Raw genomic sequence first — 23,040 nt, 5'->3', positions numbered from 1 at the left:
AAAATGGGCTACTATGTGTAGATTGAGGTGGGGGGGGATGTCATGAGTTTTATAATAAGGCTGTAACGTAATAAAATGTGGAAAAAGGGGTCTGAATACTTTCCAAGTGCACTGTACTAACATTTTTTTATTTATCTGTTATTTTACCAGATAAATTGACTGAACACATTCTCATTTACAGCATTTCCCTGGGGAATAGTTACAGGGGAGAGGAGGGGGATGAATGAGCCAATTGGAAACTGGGGATATTTTTTAGACCAGAGGAAAGAGTGCCTCCTACTGGCCCTCCAACACCACTTCCAGCAGCATCTGGTCTCCCATCCAGGGACTGACCAGGATCAACCCTGCTTAGCTTCAGAATCAAGCCAGCAGTGGTATGCATAGACGGTAAGTAGTGTTAGGTTCTATTATTAGAGTAAGAACTCGACGGACACTAGGAAAGCTTAAACCAAGTTTATTCATCCCAAAGGATCGAACAGCTGAATTGACCAAGACATGGTTTCACCCGTGGTAGTATACATACCCCACTTTGGGTGGAGTCTCCTCCTTATCGCTAAACATTGCATGTTATTGCTAGGCAGGAAGCCTAATCCTATAACTAATGATTAATCCTATAACTAATGATTAATCCTGTCAGGACCCGGTGTGAGAAACAGTCACTAATAGTCGGCAGAACCCAGAAGATGAGGCAGACACAGCAGTACTAGAGACGGTGGTTTAATCAAGGTAAAAGATCTTCAGGCAAAAAATATAAATCCACAACGTCAAAAGTAAAGCCAAGAGAAAAAATGGATAACCTCCAAAATACAATGAAAATCCACAAAGTGGTAAGAACAGCAGGGAAAAACAAACCTCAAAAGACTAATCAAAAATAAACAAGAACAAAATCAGAGTACCTCTGGAAAATCCAACTAGAGAAATATATGTTCACAGCATGGCTGGGGCTGGGTGCTAACATACAAACACAGAGCAAAGAACTGAGGAACACTCAGGGTTTAAATACCTACAAGAAAATGAGGCACAGGTGCAAACAATAACTAGAACAAGGGAAAAACAAAAGGTTCAAAAAGGCGCAATGGGAGCATCTAGTGGCCAAAACCTGACTTAATCCCAGTTAAAACTCAGAAATCCAAACCTATCAGTAGATAAATGCTTAAAATGTTGATGTGCAGTTACATTTTGAAACACTCAATTGTTAGTGTAGTGCTACTGGATACAATTCTATACATTCTGTATCATAAAAAAAAACAAATGCAACACCGAAATGCGGGAAATTCACAATACCGGAGGTCATGAATTCCCTAAAGGGATTGTAGGTGCTATGAAGAGGGAGCCTTAGTGTCACAGCACACGTGTTTGCCTCTGGGTACTTTTTCTTCTGCTGCCCAGCGAGACTCCCTCGCGCTGCGTGGAGGAATTCGATGGTCGGGATGTCCTCAAACCCCAGGGGTGGCACCACCGTTGCCCCAGTAGCAAACTCCAACACCATCACCACTGTTACAGGACATTCTACATCTGAGGAGTACACAGTAAAACATTTAAAATACACATTTAAATCACAAAATGGAATAATATGCAGTTACCGATAAACTTGAACAATTTAACTACTATCTTACCTTGCACCTCGGCCAGCCAGTTGAACCAGCGGCAGATGGTGTCGTTCTCCAACCATCGCCGGTTGCCGCCAGGTATGGAATAGGTTACTTTAAACAGGTCCATCAGGTCCTTGGCAGTGAGAGACTTTATGGGGTCAACAAAAAGTACTCGGAAGCTGTCCCCAATGCCTCCAGCAGCCCAAGAGAGTTGAGACCATATATGAACTTGTTATGGTATAGAGACAGTATAAATATTAAACAAATAAGTGTTAAGGACAATATAGTGATGTGTATTGATTTAGAAGGGTGGACCGATTCAAAATACTTATGTTAGAAGAGGTAATGACAAGTACTTCACAGATTTATAACAGAGTTGACGTACTGCTCCAAGGCCACCTGCATGCTCCCTTGGACAAATTGTTGAGCCACCAATTCAATCACACCATCCCTGTCCTCCATTGTCTTGACAACAATCCTTTTCAGCCCCAGTAGGCTCAGCCAGTCTACCAATTCCTCCAATTTGTTCTTCACCTCGGATAGGTCCTCTGATTTTTTGATCTAGAATAAAATAAAATAAATGTATGACAGGCAATCTAAAATTTTAAACACAGCAAAATAAACCAAATGTAAAAAATGATGATCTATTATTTCCTGTTGCTGTTAGGGAGGACATAAAACTCACATTTTCCGATGTGCTTTCAGAGTAGTGTGACTCACCTCCTCCAGACTGAGTGGTGGAACAGGCTTCCCACACACTGCTGGGAAGAGTCGCTCAGAGAAGAAGTGTGGCCCAACCCCTCCAAGGACCACACACACACTGATCATTTCCCCAATGGTTCCATACAGGCCCTCATGTGATGCTAAAAATATTATTTAAAATGTGTGCCAGCTTTACTATCCCTATGATATATTTCCCTGGACAAAGCACTTGAAAAAGCCTCTTCACAAAATGTTTTGGCTTAAATTCTGTATTTGACAATGAAAATCAGACCTTAATACAGGTAAAAAGAAACGAGAAGGCTTACCATGGACATCAAGCGGCATACGTTTCGCTCCTTCCGGACCCTCGAAGATGGCCGATTCTCTGATGTCCCTCATGCTCCCTGGAGGGACCCCATTGGTCAACTGCCCCCTCCACCTTGGACTCAGCATCCACAACGGCAACGTCCATCTTAGCCCCTGTATTAAAGTTTTTGTGTTGAAACGCATGCAGGCGTCTGTTTAGGACATTGCCCCTGTGGACATTTATCATGTTGGCAATGGGGCAGTTGTCCTGGTCCACTCAGCTCCAGAGCGTACGTAAAATGGGGAAAGGGGGTTACCTAGTCAGTTGTACAACTGAATGCCTTCAACTTAAATGTGTCTTCTGCATTTAACCCAACCCCTCTGAATCAGAGGTGCGGGGGGCTACCTTAATCGACATCCATGTCTTCGGCCCCCGGGGAACAGTGGGTTAACTGCCTTGCTTAGGGGCAGAACGACAGATTCTTACCTTGTCAACTCGGGGATTCAATCCAGCAACCTTTCGGTTACTGGCCCAACGCTCTTACCACTTGGCTACCTGCCGCCCAAATGGCACTTAGGTCTGTTCTAGAGGGGAGAAAGCTCATTCAAAATGTATGACAAATCGAATAAGGATTGATCCTAAGGAAAAATACTCTGACATTGAGGTTTTAAATACTACATTTTGTTTATAAACAAATGCTCTTAAAAAAACTCAAGTCTCTGGATCCAATGATGGAGATGAGGGAGATGAGGGAGAAGGAGATAACAAGGTGAGGGTTGAAAAAAAGAAAATATTGAGGATGTTAAGGGTGAGGGGTGATAAGAAGGAAGGTTTGGTGATGAAGGAGATGAGTGGAGATGAAAGAAGGCTGGCGAGAGGTGAGGAGAGGGGACAGGTGTGACTGGAACGAATTGCAAAAATCGCTGAAGTTGGAGACTTATATTTCCCTCATTAACTTTAAACATCAGCTATCTGAGCAGCTAACCGATCGCTGCAGCTGTACATAGCCCATCTGTAAATAGCCCATCTAATCTACCTACCTCATCCACATATTGTTTTTATTTACTTTTCTGCTCTTTTGCACACCAGTATTTCTACTTGCACATCATCATCTGCCCATCTATCCCTCCAGTGTTAATTTGCTAAATTGTAATTACTTCGCTACTATGGCCTATTTATTGCCTTACCTCCTCACGCCATTTGCACAAACTGTATATAGACTTAAAAAATATATATTGTGTTATTGACTGCACGCTTGTTTATTCCATGTGTAACTCTGTGTTGTTGTTTGTGCTTTGCTTTATCTTGGCCAGGTCGCAGTTGTAAATGAGAACATGTTCTCAACTGGCCTACCTGGTTAAATAAAGATGGTCGACTGCATCACAAACACTCTCATCCCACGCTCTTGCTTTTAGTCATCATGGAACTGTTGTGTGTGTGTGCGCCTTATAAGCGCTAGTCAATTATGATTGCATTTCTTATTTTGGCAAGAAGACATCGCATCCGCAGACATCGAATGTTAGCCATCCTACTATATCAGGTAAATCGAAAAGTACAATGTATAAATGTGATGTCAGGAAAAGTAATGTGCGCAGGCTAACGTTTCCAAAAGCTAACCAAACATGAACATCACTTTTATGATACGTGTTTGAGCCGTCATGTGCATTAGTAGCACAATTTCTAACTTATTTACATTTGTTTTTACTTACACTTGTATGTTGACTTCTGCATATTAATGTTGGTTTTAAGATTTATATATATATTTTTATTTATTTATTTAAATGTTGTATTATTAGAACATTTCAAATTACAATACAACAAAACATAGGACATCACTACATATTTTTTCTAAGAAGCCAGTGCATAGTAGCAGTAGCAGCAGGATTTCTGCCGATAAATGTGTGCTTTAGTATTGTTCTCTTTGGAAACTGTGGTATAAACGGGATAAACGCCTTTCTGTACATTACCTTGTCCCGCTGCGTGGTCCATTATTTCCAAGGTAATTCCAAGGTCTGGGTTTATTCCTTACATAATACACAGATGGCATCAACTTGGTGAAATCCTTCCTTCCTCTGCCTGCTCTCCTACTCCTCAAAACGACAACGTTTCATCTCCTGTGGCAAAAATAAGTATTGAATTAATCTGTTTTGTGTATGAAAAAGTAAGTGTTTGTGATGTGTGATTGGGGCCATGTATCGTGAGATTTTGAGTGAAAACCTCCTTCCATCAGCAAGGGCATTGAAGATGAAACGTGGCTGGGTCTTTCAGCATGACAATGATCTCAAACACACCGCCCAGGCAACGAAGGAGTGGCTTCGTAAGAAGCATTTCAAGGTCCTGGAGTGGCCTAGCCAGTCTCCAGATCTCAACCCCATAGAAAATCTTTGGAGGGAGTTGAAAGTCTGTGTTGCCCAGCAACAGCCCCAAAACATCACTGCTCTAGAGGAGATCTGCATGGAGGAATGGGACAAAATACCAGCAACAGTGTGTGAAAACCTTGTGAAGACTTACAGAAAACGTTTGACCTCTGTCATTGCCAACAAAGGGTATATAACAAAGTATTGAGAAAAACTTTTGTTATTGACCAAATACTTATTTTCCACCATATTTTGCAAATAAATTCATTAAAAATCCTACAATGTGATTTTCTGGATTTTTTTTTTCTCATTTTGTCTGTCATAGTTGAAGTGTACCTATGATGAAAATTACAGGCCTCTCATCTTTTTAAGTGGGAGAACTTGCACAATTGGTGGCTGACTAAATACTTTTTTGCCCCACTACGTGCTTTCTCCTGGTCTGCAGCCAGAGAGAGATGCTTCTACCCCTGCATTGCTTGCTGTTTGGGGTTTAGGCTGGGTTTCTGTACAGCACTTTGAGATATCAGCTGATGTAAGAAGGGCTTTATAAATTGATTATGTTTTATTTTAATGTTGTATTATTAGAACATTTCAAATTACAATACAAACAGAACAACACTACATATATTTTTTCTAAGCCAGTGCATAGTAGCAGTAACAGCAGGATTTCTGCCGATAAATGTGTGCTTTAGTATTGTTATCGTTGGCAACTGGTATAAACGGGATAAACGCCTCCTTTCTGTACATTACCTTGGAAAAATGAACTCCCCAAAGTGACTCGGCTCCACCTTGTCCCGCTGCGTTGTCCATTATTTCCAAGGTAATGTACAGAACGTCTGCGTTTATCCCTTACATAATACACAGATGGCATCAACTTGGTGAAGTCCTTCCTTGCTCCGCCTGCTCTCCCACTCCTCAAAACGACAACGTTTCATCTCTTGTAGCAAAAATAAGTATTAAATTAATCTGTTTTGTGTATGAAAAAGTAAGTGTTTGATGTGTGATTTGAACAGATTACTAAACTATATTATATACGTACATTCTCCTGGTCTGCAGCCAGAGAGAGATGTTCTACACCTGCATTGCTTCCTGTTTGGGGTTTTATGCTGGGTTTCTGTACAGCACTTTGAGATATCAGCTGATGTAAGGGCTTTATAAATACATTTGATTGAAATTTGATTGAAGCCTAAGACGCCGTATCTCCCGCATTTCCTCTAGAGACTGAAATCAATACAAAATAACGTCAAATAACAATATGCAAACTATATGTAAATGTTGGCCAATCACAAATAAATCGCGTGTGAAGCCAGCTATATGAAAAACATCTAATTTTAAGGAACGCAGCCAAAATCATTAGGGGAAAAAGACTAGGTCTGGTGACGTCAGCGGATATGGAAACCCCTGATGGAAAGAGCCTAAAAACAAGTGTAAACTAGTCAGTCGTAGGTTAATTTCCAAACACTATTTCATCCCACGATCTTGCTTTTAGTCATCATGGAACTGTTGTGTGTGTGTGTGCCTTATAAGCGCTAGTCAATTATGATTGCATTTCTTATTTTGTCAAGAAGACAACGCATCCGCAGACATCGAATGTTAGCCATCCTACTATATCAGGTAAATCGAAAAGTACAATGTATAAGTGTGATGTCAGGAAAAGTAATGTGCGCAGGCTAACGTTTCCAAAAGCTAACCAAACATGAACATCACTTTTATGATACGTGTTTGAGACGTCATGTGCATTAGTAGCACAATTTCTAACTTATTTACATTTGTTTTTACTTACAATTGTATGTTGACTTCTGCATATTAATGTTGTTTTTACGATTTATATTATTTGATTGTTTTATTTTAATGTATTATTAGAACATTTCAAATTACAATACAAACAGAACAACACTACATATATTTTCTAAGAAGCCAGTGCATAGTAGCAATAACAGCAGGATTTCTGCCGATAAATGTGTGCTTTAGTATTGTTATCTTTGGCAACTGGTATAAACGGGATAAACGCCTCCTTTCTGTACATTACCTTGGAAAAATTTACTCCCCAAAGTGACTCGGCTCCACCTTGTCCAGCTGCGTTGTCCATTATTTCCAAGGTAATGTACAGAACGTCTGCGTTTATCCCTTACATAATACACAGATGGCATCAACTTGGTGAAGTCCTTCCTTGCTCCGCCTGCTCTCCCACTCCTCAAAACGACAACGTTTCATCTCCTGTAGCAAAAATAAGTATTTAATTAATCTGTTTTGTGTATGAAAAAGTAAGTGTTTGTGATGTGTGATTTGAACAGATTTACTAAGCTATATTACATACATACTTTATTTATCCTGGTCTGCAGCCAGAGAGAGATGGTAAGCCTCTCTTGAAGATGCCTTATCTCCCGCATTTCCTCTAGACTGAAATCAATACAAATAACGTCAAATAACAATATGCAAACTATATGCAAATATTGTCCAATCACAAATAAATAGCATGTGAAGCCAGCTATATGAAAAACATCTCCTTTTATGGAACGCAGCCAAAATCATTAGGGGAAAGACTAGGTCTGGTGACCCTGGTGGAAATACCCCCAAAAATAAGCGAAAGCTAGTCGTAGGCTCCATTCCAAAAGGGAAGCATCCTCCAAAAGTGTACAACGAATGTATTAGGAATTTGTCAAGGAATAAAATAGCCTTCGAGTCAACTGAATCAGCGTAATCAATCAAGTCTAAAAACGAACCTAATGTTACAGCTGATTAGCCAGCACCATACTGCCCTGCATCCCACTGCTGGCTTGCTTCTGAAGCTAAGCAGGGTTGGTCCTGGTCAGTCCCTGGATAGGAGACCAAATGCTGCTGGTAGTGGTTTTAGTAGAAGGCACCCTTTTCTCTGGTCAAAATTGTTTTATTGCAATGCCCTAGGGCAGTGATGGGGACATTGCCCTGTGTAGGGTGCTGTCTTTCAGATGGGATGTTAAAAGGGTGTCCTGACTCTGTGGTCACTAAAAATCCCATGGTACTTGTTGTAAGAGTAGTGGAGTTAACCCTGGTGTCCTGGCTTTCAATTGGTTCATTCATCCCCCCATATCTCCCCTGTAACTATTCCCCAGTTTGTTGCTGTAAATGAGAATGTGTTCAGTCAATTTACCTGGTAAAATAAGGTTAATTATTTTTTTTTTTAATCAATTTGTAATCAGTATTTAATAATGTAATAGGTCTCCAATTATCTATGAAAAGGGGATCTTTTATCAGGTTTTGGTATTAAGGAAACAATCCCTTGTTTCATGGTAGTAATCATCTCACCTTTAGCTAGACATTCTTGGAACATGTTGAATACTGGTCCCTCTAAATGTTCCCAAAAGTGTAAATAAAATTCCACAGAAAGACCATCTGTTCCAGGTGCTTTTCCCTTCATAGATTTAAGAGTGTCTCTAATCTCTACTCCTCTTCACATTTGGACTTGAACTCATCAGAAATCATTGGAACATGACCATGTTTTATAAAATGTACACATTCAATCCCATTCAAATTTGATTTATACACATTTTCATAGAAAGAATACACAAAGTTGGGTATTTACATAAGGTCGTGTCAATATTTAAGGCAGAAAGAGATTCTCTTATAGTTCCTTTTTTCAAGAGGAAAAAAATTATATTGTGCTTTTCTCACCCTCGTCGACCCATTTTGCTCTAGATGTAATAAAGGCCCCTTTAGCTAAATGAATTCTCATTTGATCTAGTTCTATTCGAGATGTATTCAAATCAGTTTCTTCCTCTGTTGAAAGGGAACCCTTTTCTAAAAGAACATTACATGTATTCGTAAGCTTCTTCTTTCATCTTCTTTCAAAAATGTTTGCTTCTTTAGTTCCTTACTGTGTTGTAATGGCAATAGACCTTACTTTGAATTGAAATATTTCCCAGTTACTTCCATGCTTTGGTTTTAAATCATTCGAGTTAAATGAGTCTATGATCAAGTTCTTTATACTCTTGTTAAAGACTGGATCATTTAGGAGTGAATTATGAAGTTTCTGAAATAATGACGCCTGGGGAAGGAACCAAGGGGAGTGACATATATAGGGCAGGTAATAAAGGAGGTGATGGAGTCCAGGTTAGTGTCACAATGCGCTGTTGCACGTAACGATGGTGACAGGTGTGCACCATAACGAGCAGCCTGGTGACCTAGAGGCCGGAGAGGGAGCACACGTGACAGTTTCCATTATCCTCGAATGCCACTAGATTTTTCAGAACATTCTAACTTCAAGAATATAATTTTATGATCAGTCAAAGGAGCATGTTTATGATTTACTTCTTGTACATTCTGTAAAAGTGGGGGGAGAAATGAGAAACAGATCCATTCTGGATCTGGCCGTCATTGACCTATAACACCAGGTGTATTCGTTTGAGTTCACATTAAAGAATCGCCATGTATCGATCACTGTCAGTTTACTGCAAAATGAGGTGATGATGTCACTATTCTGAGACTTTTAGCTATTATTCTAGGTGGAAATCTATCTGAAGAGTTATCAGGTGTTATAAGCCATGCATTTGTATATTTGTTTTGTAGCTCAGTAAGCTTATTAGCAAGATCCAAAAAATAAAGTATTCTTTGAAGAGTAAGAGTTGTACCCAAATACATTGTATATAATAAAACAATCATTATGTAGTTCCGAGATCAATATAACCCATCTCTGGACATACAAGACTCTGAAATATCACCTCTAAACTTATGAAGCAGTATCATAGTACCAGCTGAGTGGTTAGACCCGTGACTATAATAAACAGTATTTCCCCATTGTGATTTACAAAAAACTAGAATCTGAATCGCAGGACTGAGTCTCCTGGAGTAGAATGAAATCTGCATTTAGAGTGTTTACAAAATAAAAATAGTGATTTTCTTTTAGGTATGTTTTGTAAACCCCTGGCATTTGTAGTGCATTGAATTCAAAACATTGCATAACCTGACAAAAATCAAATACAAATAAGAAGACAAATACAGTAGTGATATGAATAACTGGTTAACTAGTTGAACTAGTAATCTAGGAAGCTAATAGGGAAACCTGAGCTTAGAGAAAGAACTGGACTACCCTAAACTGAGGTATTTACAGTGCGATCAATATGATGAACCCGTATTCACATTTACAAACCTGGTGATATAAAATGGGGTGCATGTAAAAATCACCAACTTAACTCAAGTAATTTAGCTAACTCTTAAAACTTCTTAAGACTAGGGGGCGGTATTTTTGTTTTTGGCTAAAAAACGTACCCATTTGAAACTGCCTATTTCTCAGCCCCCGAAACTAGAATATGCATATAATTGTCAGATTAGGATAGAAAACACTCTAAAGTTTCCAAAACTGTCTTAATATTGTCTGTGAGTTAAACATAACTGATATTGCAGGCAAAAACCGGAGGAAAATCCAATCAGGAAGTTCCTCTTTTTTTGAAACCTCTCTGTTCCTATGCATCCCTGTTGCCCATTTTAAAGGGATATCAACCAGACTTCTTTTTCTATGGCTTCCCTAAGGTGTCAACAGCCTTTAGACATAGTTTCAGGCTTTTATTTTGAAGAATGAGGGTGAACGACCACATTGCGTAAGTGGATAGGTGGGGGCTCTCCGAGTGAGTTGTGCGCAAAAGGGAAAGGCAGCCATTGTTACTCCCGGTCCTAGTGAAAAGCCAACTGTCCCGGTTGATATATTATCAAATAGATTTTGAAAAACACCCTGAGGATGGATTATAAAAAACATTTGACATGTTTCTGTGGACATTATGGATATAATTTGGAATTTTTGTCTGCGTTGTTGTGACCGCTCTTTCCGGTGGATTCCTGGGCATAACGCAGAAAACTAACGGAGGTATTTGGATATAAAAAATATCTTTATGGAACAAAAGGAACATTTGTTGTCTAACTGGGAGTCTCGTGAGTGAAAACATCCGAAGATCATCAAAGGTAAACGATTAATTTGATTGCTTTTCTGATTTTCGTGACCAAGTTACCTGATGTTAAGTGTACTTATTGTTTTGTCGAGCGATCGATAAACTTACACAAACGCTTGTATTGCTTTCGCTGTAAAGCATAATTTCAAAATCTGAGACGACAGGTGGATTAACAAAAGGCTAAGCTGTGTTTTGAAATATTGCACTTGTGATTTCATGAATATTTTCTAGTAATATTATTTACCTGTGGCGCTATGCTACGAATTGCTAGTCAGCGTTTCTGATGACAATTATCCCCGATCCAGGATGGGTGGTTCAGAAAGGTTAACGTTTTCATTTGACTTAGAAAGAAGAGGACATCCATTTCAGGTTAATGTAGCTACTGTATATACCTGAGCACAGTATTTTCAAAACATTCAGTAATCTCATGACATTCATTTGATGTCCTGGCAATCGAGCTTCTTTCCATCGATAAATGCAAAAGGGCCACTGAACATGCTCTCTTCCCTTTTTCTCTAGCCTTTTTTCCCCTTGCAGCAGCATCTTCTGGAGTGAGAGCCTCTTTGATGTGTAGTTTATTCTCCACACGAAACCTGGTTTAAGTTTTGGCTGACTCTTCTTAGCGGATGTACAATCATCGCGAATTGAATTATGGGGCGTTTCAGGCCCCGGATTGAACATAATTGTACACTCGCAAACTCGATCAAAAAACGAGGGTTAAGGGGCTTACGTTGCCAACTAAAGTATTATTTTAAGTTAGTAAATAGGGCAAGCTGTTTTGTAGCTTATCTACATTGTACCTTCATTATGCTAGCCTAGCTACTTTATTAGGCTATCTACATGTATGATGAAAGACAAACACCAAGAGGCTGGATGGACAGTGTTGTTTTACCTAGTACAGGCAGGGTTGCCAGGTCCAGCTAAAATTTGTAGCACAATAACCACTCAAAACCCGCCCACAAGGCCTAAAAACTAGCCCAAATTTGTGTTTTCGCAGCAAGAGACGAGTTGCCACATTTCGCCAATAAACCCTTTTTCTATAACGTTATTGAGAAGAAGAAGGAATATCAAAGTAAATTGTAACAACGTAAGAAGCTAAATTTGGTTTTCCATCAAAACAATAATTCTTACAAACTAATGTGTCTAAAAGGAATTTAAATATGTCACAATAGAAATAAAAATTTGCCCTCATTAAACTCGCCAGATAATTTTTCATCAATTAATGTCGATTTAACTTGATAGAAAAAGTACCCAATTGTCATACTTGAGTAAAAGTATAGATCCCTTAATAGAAAGTTACTCAAGTAAAAGTGAGTCAGACAGTAAAATACTACTTGAGTAAAAGTCAAAGTATTTGGTTTTAAACATACTTCAGTATCAGAGTAAATGTAATTGCTAAAATATACTTAAATATCAAAATTAAGAGTATATTAAGCAATGGAGACGGCACCATTTTCTTGTTTTTAAAATGTACGGATAGCTAGGGGCACATTCCAACACTCGGACATTATTCACAAAAGATACATTTGTGTTTAGTGAGTCCTCCAGCCCAGAGGCAGTAGGGAGTGCGTGAATTTGACCATTTTCCTGTCCTGTTAAGCATTCAAAATGTAACGAGCACTTTTGGTTGTCATGGAAAATGTATGGGGGGAAAGTACAATATTTTCTTTAGGAATGTAGTGAAGTTAAAGAAAAAGTTGTCAAAAATATAAATTGTAACGTAAAGTACAGATACCCCAAAAAACTACTTAGGTAGTACTTTAAAGTATTTTTACTTAAGTACTTTACACCACTGCACGTTTGACTGCTATTTTTAAGCAGTAAGGCACGACGCAACGCAGTTTAGGTTGCTAGATGCAGGTAGTCTATAGCCCAATAGCTTACAGTAACCTAGGCATGATGTAAAATGAATGATTTAGCATCTTGCTTAGTTGAAATTGACAGACTCATTTATTCAACATGAATAGCGAGGCGATTTGGAGGTAAGATGTGCTTCTGGTGCCCTGCTGGAATAGGCTACTGAGGATGGGGCCGTAATATCAATCACTGAATCATATATTAATCATATGGATATGAACTGAATAGGCCTAGGCTTTTTTTGTTACCTGTAGCTTAATCCGACTGACTGTTCACGTCAATCAAATGCATTCTAATAACAGCTGATCGGTAATTGCGATAGAACTGTGACCATGATCACAATTGATAACTTCCAATTTCATTAAATAAACATGTCCATTAATAATTACATAATAATACAAGGCTACAACAACAACAAAGTTAAGTTATAGGCTATTTATTGCAGGTAGCCTACACAAGTGGCACAAATGGATGTCAAAGGACTCCAGTGATATCGTAATTTCAACATATTTATTGTATCAAATGGTAGGTTACAGTAGCCTACAATGGCACATGAATTAATAGGCTACTTGATGGCCAACGGATGCAAATGTAGCCTATCATTCTCCACTTTTATTGTAATTTTCATTTTGGTATTTTTCCCATAACATAAGCACGCGAGCGAGTTCCATAACTTCCATTTCATATTTCCACTGAGCATGCTATGGTTTTCCATAAGCAAAGTCATTAGAATGCAGTTTAACCCACCTCCCGAGCAAATGTATCTAGAGCGCCTAAAGTCGTTTTCTTGTACTTTGTCACCGTTATTTCTTGATTAGTTCTAGCGCGTTCATGTTTTATGGAAAAACCCCTCTGGACCTCCACCTTCCCACCACTCACCACTCCGTAGACAAACATTGGCAGTAAAATGGCCTTACTGAAGAGCTCAGTGATTTTCAATGAGGTACCGTCATAGGATGCCAACTTTCCAACAAGTCAGTTCTTCAAATTTCTGCCCTGCTAGAGCTGCTCCGGTCAAATGTAAGTGCTGTTATTGTGAAGTGAAAACATCTAAGAGCAACAAAGGCTCAGCTGCGAAGTGGTAGGCCACACAAGCTCACAGAGCGTCTGTCCTCAGTTGCAACACTCAATACCGAGTTCCAAACTCCATCTGGCAGCAATCTCAGCACAAGAACTGTTCGTCGGGAGCTTCATGAAATGGATTTCTATGGCCGAGCAGCCGCACACAAGCCTAAGATCACCATGCGCAATGCCAAGCGTCGGCTGGAGTGGTGTAAAGCTTGCCGCCATTGGACTGGAGCAGTGGCAACGTGTTCTCTGGACTGATGAATCATGCTTCACTATCTGGCAATCCGACGGACAAATCTGAGTTTAGCAGATGCCAGGAGAACGCTACCTGCCCGAATGCATAGTGTAAAGTTTGGTGGAGGAGGAATAATGCTCTGGGGCTGTTTTTCATGCTTTGGGCTAGGCCCCGCTACAGCATACAATGACATTCCAGACGATTCTGTGTTTCCATCTTTGTGGCAACAGTTTGGGGAAGGCCCTTTACAGTTTCAGCATGACATTGCCCCCGTGCACAATGCAAGGTCTATACAGAAATGGTTTGTCGAGATCGGTGTGGAAGAACCTGACTGGCCTGCACAGAGCCATGACCTCAACCTTTGGGATGAATTGGAACGTCGACTGCAAGCCAGGCCTAATCGCCAAACATCAGTGCCCGACCTCACTAATGCTGTTGTGGCTGAATGGAAGCAAGTCCCTGCAGCAATGTTCCAGCATCTAGTGGGCTGGCGTGGTTACATGTGGTGAAACCAGATGGACCTACTGACAAATTGTCTAAAATGACGTTGCAGGTGGTTTATGATAGAGAAATAAACATTAAATTATCTGGCAACAGCTTTGTTGGACAATCCTGCAGTCAGCATGCCAATTGCACACTCCCTCAAAACTTTAGGCATCTGTGGCATTGTGTAAAAAAAACTGCACATTTTAGTGTTCTATTATTGTCCCAAGCACAAGGTGCACCTGTGTAATGATCATGCTGTTTAATTAGCTTTTTGATATGCCACACCTGTCAGGTGGATGGATTATCTTAGCAAAGGAGAAATGCTCACTAACAGAGATGTAAACTAATTTGTGCACAAAATTTGAGAGAAATAAGCTTTTTGTGCATATAGAACATTTCTGGGATCTTTTATTTCAGCTTATGAAACATAGGACCAACACTACAAGCTTATTTAGATAACATAAAAAATAAATACAAAAAAATATAAATATATATTATGCCCATAAGTTAAAAAAATAATGGAAAAAATGTAGATATGATTTTTAGGCCATATCGCGCAGCCCTGCAATGAACACAATTGCATTTTATCGATGGCAATTTAAATGCACAGAGGCACAGTGACAAGATCCTGACGCCCATTGTCGTGCCATTCATCCGCCGCCATCACCTCATGTTTCAGCTTGATAATGCACTGCCCATGTCGCAAGGATCTGTACACAATTCCTGGAAGCTGAAAATGTCCCAGTTCTTCCATGGCCTGTATACACATCAGACATGCCCATCAATTCAGCATGTTTGGGATGCCCTGGATCGACGTGTATGACAGCGTGTTCAGTTCCCGCCAATATCCAGCAACTTTGCACAGCCATTGAAGAGGAGTTGGACAACATTCCACAGGCCACAATCAACAGCCTGATTAACTCAATGTGAAGGTGATGTGTCATGCTGCATGAGGCAAATGATGGTCACATCAGATACTGACTGGTTTTCTGATCCACTTGCTTTTTTTTCAGGTGTATGTGACCAACAGATGCATATCTGTATTCACAGACATGTGAAATCCATAGACTAGAGCCTAATGAATTTATTTAAATTGACTGATTTCATTATATGAACTGTAACTCAGTAGAATCTTTGGAATTGTTGTGTTTTTATATTTTTGTTCAGTATAAATATTTTGTCTTTCCCATTCACCCTCTGAATGGTGCACACACACTATCCATGTCTCAAATGTCTCAAGGCTTAAAAAATAATTATTTTACCTCTCCTTCCCTTCATCTATACTAATTGAAGTGGATTTAACAGATGACATCAATAAGTGATCAAACAGTAGCTTTTACCTGGTCAGTCTGTCATGGAAAGAGCAGGTTTTCCTAATGTTTTGTACACTCAATGTACATTTTGTTAGTAATCTTGCCAGAAGATTCCGGCCCTGCAGTAACGCTTGTTTACACAGCTGCACTGGGGTCAGAACGCAATCAGGGTTATGTTAAGACACCGTGGAGCTGGTGCAAGATATGGGTTGGAAGACATACCTCGATGCAGGGATGGGATATGCCTCTGTACTACAAATTGTACTTTTATCCACACTGATACATCGAGAAGATTTAAAAATACTTTTCAACTGCCCTTTTCGTCCTAATGCTAGCGAGCAGTGGCTTCCTAATGCTAGCGAGCAGTAGCCAGCCACTGTAGCGTTTTGGAATGGCAGTGTCAGCCAATCAGCTCCTTTGTTGTTCAATGCAATGAGTATAGTGGCATATCCCATCCCTGCATTGAGGTAAATTTTCTGACCCACATCTCGGGCCGGCGTTGTCTTTTATAGAGTACCACCGTATGAGTCATAATACCCATAAACCCTAGCGGTCAAACAGGAAAATGGTTCCAATCGTTTTTCCACCGTTCATTTTTCCCATAGGAGATTTTAGAAACACTTAACTTCTTATGGCTGCAAGGGGCAGTATTGAGTAGCCAGATAAAAGATGCCCATTTCAAACGGCCTCGTACTCAATTCTTGCTCGTACAATATGCATATTACTATTACTATTGGATAGAAAACACTCTCTAGTTTCTAAAACCGTTTGAATTATTTCTCTGAGTGAAACAAAACTCATTCTGCTGCACATTTCCTGACCAGGAAGTGGAATGTCTGAAATCGATGCTCTGTTCAACTTCCTGCCTATACATGGGCATGATACGTAAGAGTCTACGTGCACTTCATAGACCTTCCTCTGGATGTCAAGAGGCTGTGAGAGAAGACATTTCGTGTTTATCTTGATCTGAATTTGAATACAAGCTCTTTGTATGACGTGTCCCTCATTTCCGGTACTCTTGGCAGCGCCAGGTGGACAGTGGGATTGCCTTCTGTTTAGCTGCCGTTATGGATGACTACTATCTCCGGCTCTGATTTGATTTGATACATGTGACCATATCATCGTAAAGTATGTTTTTTCAATATAGTTGAATCAGATGATTGAAATTTTTTCGGGAGTTTTGCCGTGTTCCGTTCTCTGACTTTGTTGACGTTGGAGAGATCCGTGCCACTTGGCAAGTGCCCATGCTAAATCAAGAGGGAAATTTGCCGTTCCAGATCCAAACAACGACTGTTCTGGACAAAGGACACCTTGTCCAACATTCTGACGGAAGATCACCAAAAGTAAGAAACATTTTATGATGCTATTTCTAATATCTGTCGTGCATGTGAACTGGTCGTCGGCGCCCAAGTGTTTCTGGCTATTGTGGCTACGCTAATATAACGCTACATTTTGTTTTCGCTGTAAAACATTTAATAAATCGGAAATATTGTCTGGAATTACAAGATGCCTGTCTTTCAATTGCTGTACACTATGTATTTTTCAGAAATGTTTTATGATGAGTAATTAGGTATTTGACGTTGGTGTCTGTAAATATGGCTGCTTTCGGTGCAATTTCTGATTGTAGCTGAAATGTAAACTATTATTTATACCTGAAATATGCAAATTTTTCGAACAAAACATATGCTATACAATAAATATGTTATCAGACTGTCATCTGATGAAGTTGTTTCTTGGTTAGTGGCTATTTATATCTTTATTTGGTCGAATTTGTGATAGCTACTGATGGAGTAAAAAACTGGTGGAATAAAAAAGTGGTGTCTTTTGCTAACGTGGTTAGCTAATAGATTTACATATTTTGTCTTCCCTGTAAAACATTTTAAAAATCGGACATGTTGGCTGGATTCACAAGATGTGTACCTTTCATATGCTGTATTGGACTTGTTAATGTGTGAAAGTGAAATATTTAAAAAAATATATCTTTTGAATTTCGCGCCCTGCACTTGAGCTAGATGTTGTCATAAGTGTACCGACGTCGGGCTTGCACGCCAAACAGGTTAAAATAACGGCTGTGTTTCATGTAGGCTTATCCTGACGTGACATTTTAATAACTGTAAATCTCTCTAGGACAAGGTGACTGTTATCAATATCTTCACCTGTATTTACCCCCCCAAAATGAAATGCTAACTAGCTGCTAATTTGGCTATCATTAAGAACTACAAATGCCATAATGATCTGGATGAGACTGCCGAATCGAGGCAAAGCTTAGAATCTCTGGATTAACTATCTAATGTTAGCTAAATGTAGCAAGGAATAAATGTCAAAATGTCTTTAAATGGATAATTCTGTGAACTGTCTTGTGAAAGTTTTAAATGTACACAATACCTGTTAGCAAAGGTGTCAGCTAGAGATGACGTGCAGGAGCTTGCAGGGATTTGTAGTTTTGCATGATGTCTACTTTGATGCTAATTAGCATTTTCGAATCTGAGAGTAAATAGAGACAAATATATTGATAAAAGTCACCTTATGACACCTCTACTGTGGGGCTCTATGTGACCACTCTGACCCCAGTGCAGCTCAGTGTAAACCAGCTTAACAGTAGGGTTTGGGTGGAATCTTCTGGCAATATGACCAAAAACGTTTTCACTGAACACAAAACATTAGGAATACCTGCCCTTTCCATGAGACTGACCAGGTAAACGATCTAACCCCCTAATGATGTAATTTGCTAAATCCACTTCGATCAGTGTAGATGAAGGGGAGTCCTTTCGTTTGGTGATTGGCATTCAGGTCGTGACAACGAAAAGGCATCGTCCAATAGAAGGTGATTGGAATTGGAGAACCATGGCTCAGTTTCAAAGCTTGATATTTATAGTAAATTAAACGTTTCGGTTTTGTAACGCTTCGTAGCTTGGCATCATTTCATGGTACAGCAGAACTTGGCACCAGATAGTATGCTCAGAGTATACACACGGGCTGTGTCTGAAATCTGTATTTCCTAATACTACTTATTAAAACTAGGCTACATACTGTGTCCTCATTTTACTCCATACTATTTACAGTGTAAAGTTTAGTATAAATGAATGCAGTAAGCAACATACTAGGCTCACCCATATTGAGAATGGGCCATATAATACACAATTGTGTTGATTCCTGCCATTTTGTTCATTTGGGTACATCGCATCCCCTCGTCTCATTATCAACTGTTGTCAAACACGTAGGCCTGGAAAGACGATTCTCTAATTCTACTGGATGAAAAGCCGAAATTAGTATAACATCCTGGAATTTAAAGCAAGAAAATGTCACATACCATTAAACATTATATTTTCGCATACCTAAAATGCAAGTCTGGGTATTTAAACACGGCACTTTTGGTTGAATTCTTGTTTTGAAAATTGTTTTGAGTCTTTTAACAGTCAAATCTTCTAGTAAGGGGCATAGCCTTTCAAAAACAAATTATCAATATAAAACTTTTCTCTGGAAAAAAATCGACCTGCGTAAATTACTAATGTCACATTTACTTACTGAATGTATGATGAAAACATGGAAATCTTAACTATGCTTTCTCTCTATTTACACTGTCAATCTGAACTCTCCTCCCGTCTCATCTCTACCTTAACCCCAAACTCTCTTCAACCCTGCTTAGTCAATGTGTGACCCCCCCTATTGTTCAACAGTGGTAATGTGTTCATTTTCTCTATTTACAGATGAACCTAGCTATCATTTTGACACTTCTTCTAAACATTCAGCTCTCTAGTGCATGTGGTAGAGCAGAGTACAGAACAGGTGATGAATGCTGTCCTATGTGTTCACCAGGTAAGGACCAGCTCTGTATACTATATGGATTATGATGAAGAAAATACATTCCAATAGCAATCAATCCATGACACTGACCTTCTATCCCACAGGAAACCGGGTACATAAACACTGTACAGAATTTTCAAGTACTTCCTGTGTCCCCTGTACCGACTCCACTTTCCTTGATGAACCCAATGGTCTTACGGCATGCATACTGTGTACAAACTGTGACCCTGGCTTTGGTTTGACGGTAAAGCAGTCATGTAGACCTTCATCAGACACGGTCTGTGGGACACTGGAGGGGTTCTACTGTCTAGACCCAACTAAGGATGGTTGTAGAGTAGCCCAGAGACACAGCAGCTGTAAACCTGGCCAATACATCAGTCACACGGGTTGGTCTTCAAGCAAATCTTCCATTGACATCGGTGAATGATTTATGCAATCATGAGTTAAGCACATCCTTAATGAGTTTCACCCTGTGTTGGTGCAGGAACAACATCTACAGATACTGTGTGTTCTGACTGTACTGGTGACACCTATTCAGATGGATCATTTACATCCTGCCAGCCACACACACAGTAAGTGTGGCTCATGCAAATGGTTATTTCCTTCAAATACTGCAATATGCGAACAGTTTTCATAATGTAAAACTGAAAGTTAGATGACTGAATTGTTGATTTACCAGTGGTCTATTTCTCTTATTATAGATGTGATACCTTGAAGCGTCAGCAAATTAAACCTGGAACTCATTGGTCCGACTCTGAATGTGGACCACAGACCTCCCTTTCCATAGCAATAATATCTGCTGTGGTGGTGGTACTAGCTTTGATAGCAGCAGTGACAGCAGTAGCTATTAGAAGAAAAAGAAAAGATCCTTTATCTGGTGAGATTATTTTGGGGAATAGTACAGTTTCATTTATTGTTTTAATTGCCCAGATGAACAAGTGAGAAACATCCAACACTGAATCAAATCACATTTTATTTGTCATATGTACCCAATACAACGGGTGTAGACTTTACCGTGAAATGTTGCTTACGAGCCCTTCCAAAGGATGCAGTTAAAAAATAAATACAAAATAGTAACACGAGAATTCAAATAAAATGCACAAGAATGCAGCTATATACAGGGAGGACCAGTACAGTACCCGCGTGGGAACTGTTTGTAGAGCATGGCACTTGCAATGCCAGGGCTGTGGGTTCAATTCCCATGGGGAACAGTATGGAAAATGTATGCACTCACTAGTGAAAGTAGCTCTGGAAAAGGGTGTCTGCTAAATTATTAAAATAAATACAATAATGGAGCTACATACAGGAAGTACCAGTACAAGATCACACAAGATGAATAAAACAAAATACACAATAATGTTCTGAAAATCATGACAACACCCCTGTCAAACAGTGTATGTTATCGAGTTCTAAATGAGTTTTTGTCTCAATGTTGATTCTTGTACTTTTCCAGAGAGGACTTTTCCAGAGACACAAATCCCTACAGACGTATGTTAATGAATAACCCCACAATACCCACGTTATACAGCAGTATTTTCTATCATACTCAATATGGTAAGGAGACGGCTGACAGGAATTTATATTCCCACAAGGGTTGCACTTTTTGTTTTATTGAGTTGAGGTTTCCTTTTACTAGGTATCAGACATAGAGGGAACATCAATGCTGTTTGTGGGAACAAGAACAGGTAAGGTAGCCGATAACATCAGAATGGTACAGTATGCTTGAGTTCATGAATTTCAGTCAGATTTGAACTAAAACTTCTTCTTATGAATATTATACAGATTCAAGCCTCCAGGACATTCATCAGAACAATCCAGTCTGTGTGGTTCATTGGCTTGAAAACTAGACTAGGCAGTAGGGCCCAATTTCTGTCCACTACATGGTGAATGTGATATAGAAAGTTGGAGGCTGGCACATTTGCTTTGTAAAGATTAAAAAGGCCATGACCTTGATAGACAGCCTGTCTTCCAATACTGGGGATGAAGGAAACCTTAGTAGGAGCCAGGTCTGTTCTGTCCGGGGAAAGGTCAGGTGTGTCCATGATTTCAAATGGTCAGTCCAAGTCACTTGACGGTATTTGGAATAAAACACAAATGCCATTTTGTAATAATTCCACAGAGTAAACATCAAGAGGCAATGGTGCAGTGTATGTCCAGTGTCACCCATGTTTTATTTTGTTAAACTTTTATTTAACTAGTCAAGTCAGTTAAGAATAAATTGTTATTTACAATGACGGCCTACCCCGGATAATGCTGGGCCAATTGTGCACCGCCCTATGGGACTCCCAATCATGGCCGGATGTGATACAGCCTGGATTAGAGCCAGGGACTGTAGTGACTCCTCTTGCACTGGGATGCAGTGCCTTAGATCGCTGCACCACTCGGGAGCCCTGATGCATAGCAACGGGACAAATGTTCTGTATACAGTTCTATTCTTACAATCCTCCTAAAATATACCTTTTATTGTCACACTGGGATATGTGCTGTGAAATGTGTTGTTTTACAGGGTCAGCCATAGGAGTACTCTGCCCCTGGAGTAAATTAGGGTTAGGTGCCTTGCTCAAGAATACATCGACAGATTTTTCACCTTGATTGTATAGTTATTTGTATTGTATCTTTTGCTTTTTATTTGTATTTATTTATATTCATTTGTATTTGTATTCATTGCATTGATAATGTATTGATGTTTTTGATTCCATGGGTTTACAGTCTATTCTATTGAATCCATTTGCTTCTCTGTAAGTCATGGTTTGTGCTTGTTTCACCACCATCAGTGTTCAGCCTATTGTTGCTGTAAGTGTATTGCTGGTGACTAATGTCCCCTCTTGGGATTAGTAAGTAGAGGGTCTGCAATAAAATTAATACAATTAGACCAGTTAACTTTCTTAATGTTCTTATGTACAAGTGTCCCAATGATGTTAGCTACATTGTAAAAATGCAATTGAATGAAACAAAATGTGAAAACTGCAAGGGTGTGAGTAGGTCAGTTTAGTTAATCTGTATAATGAACCTCCTGATATTTCAGACGTGTATTATTGACTAAATTCCAAAACAATTCTTAATTTCTTCAGAGATTCCAAATGAGAAGGATTATGGTGACATTCCTTTAAAAAGTGCATCCTTCCTTGAAGACTTACTGATTGGACAGGTGAATTGGCTCCACATGGGTTTCACCTGTCATTTATACCTCGAGGAAGGATGGAAGGCAGTGGCGGTCAGTGCCGTTTAAAGATTAGGGAGGACGATTTTTTTTCTCAAATTTTTATGAGCATGGCATTTTCCCCCCCCCCCCATTACAGCATATTGGATGACTGTCAATCATATTCCATTCACCCAGCTCAATGTAACAGGCTAGGCTAGGTTTAGGCTACTACATACTAATTTTCACTATACCCATCATG

General features: G+C 39.5%; 1 protein-coding gene and 1 long non-coding RNA gene across 7 annotated transcripts; one reads left to right on the top strand and one right to left on the bottom strand.

The window, feature by feature from the left end:
- Nucleotides 1–471: 471 nt before the first annotated feature.
- LOC129829581 (uncharacterized) lies at nucleotides 472–5,336 on the bottom strand. Of its 4 annotated transcripts, none has more exons than XR_008755410.1 (4): nucleotides 2,278–5,336; nucleotides 1,978–2,153; nucleotides 1,617–1,784; nucleotides 472–1,515 (listed from the first exon to the last, which is right to left on the bottom strand). It is a non-coding gene; the product is annotated as an uncharacterized LOC129829581 (long non-coding RNA). The 4 variants fall into 4 exon arrangements; XR_008755411.1 differs by having other exon boundaries at nucleotides 1,617–1,740; nucleotides 2,278–5,335; XR_008755408.1 differs by having other exon boundaries at nucleotides 1,617–2,153.
- A 1,006-nt stretch (nucleotides 5,337–6,342) lies between these two features.
- LOC129829567 (tumor necrosis factor receptor superfamily member 14-like) lies at nucleotides 6,343–22,514 on the top strand. 3 transcript variants are annotated; one of them, XR_008755403.1, is made up of 7 exons: nucleotides 6,343–6,572; nucleotides 19,543–19,651; nucleotides 19,744–20,025; nucleotides 20,124–20,211; nucleotides 20,341–20,516; nucleotides 21,093–21,193; nucleotides 21,276–22,514. XR_008755403.1 is itself a non-coding variant. In XM_055891342.1 (6 exons), the coding sequence occupies exons 1-6, from the start codon at nucleotides 6,498–6,500 to the stop codon at nucleotides 21,134–21,136; spliced, it is 774 nt and encodes a 257-aa protein (XP_055747317.1). In that variant the 5' UTR covers nucleotides 6,343–6,497; the 3' UTR covers nucleotides 21,137–22,514. The 3 variants fall into 3 exon arrangements, 2 of the variants coding, with proteins under 2 accessions (XP_055747317.1, XP_055747316.1); XM_055891342.1 differs by having other exon boundaries at nucleotides 21,093–22,514; XM_055891341.1 differs by having other exon boundaries at nucleotides 20,341–22,514.
- Nucleotides 22,515–23,040: the final 526 nt, after the last annotated feature.

The sequence above is a fragment of the Salvelinus fontinalis genome, chromosome 31, assembly GCF_029448725.1.
Source record: "Salvelinus fontinalis isolate EN_2023a chromosome 31, ASM2944872v1, whole genome shotgun sequence".
NCBI lineage: Eukaryota > Metazoa > Chordata > Actinopteri > Salmoniformes > Salmonidae > Salvelinus > Salvelinus fontinalis.
This window is presented reverse-complemented; position numbering and strand designations above follow the sequence as displayed.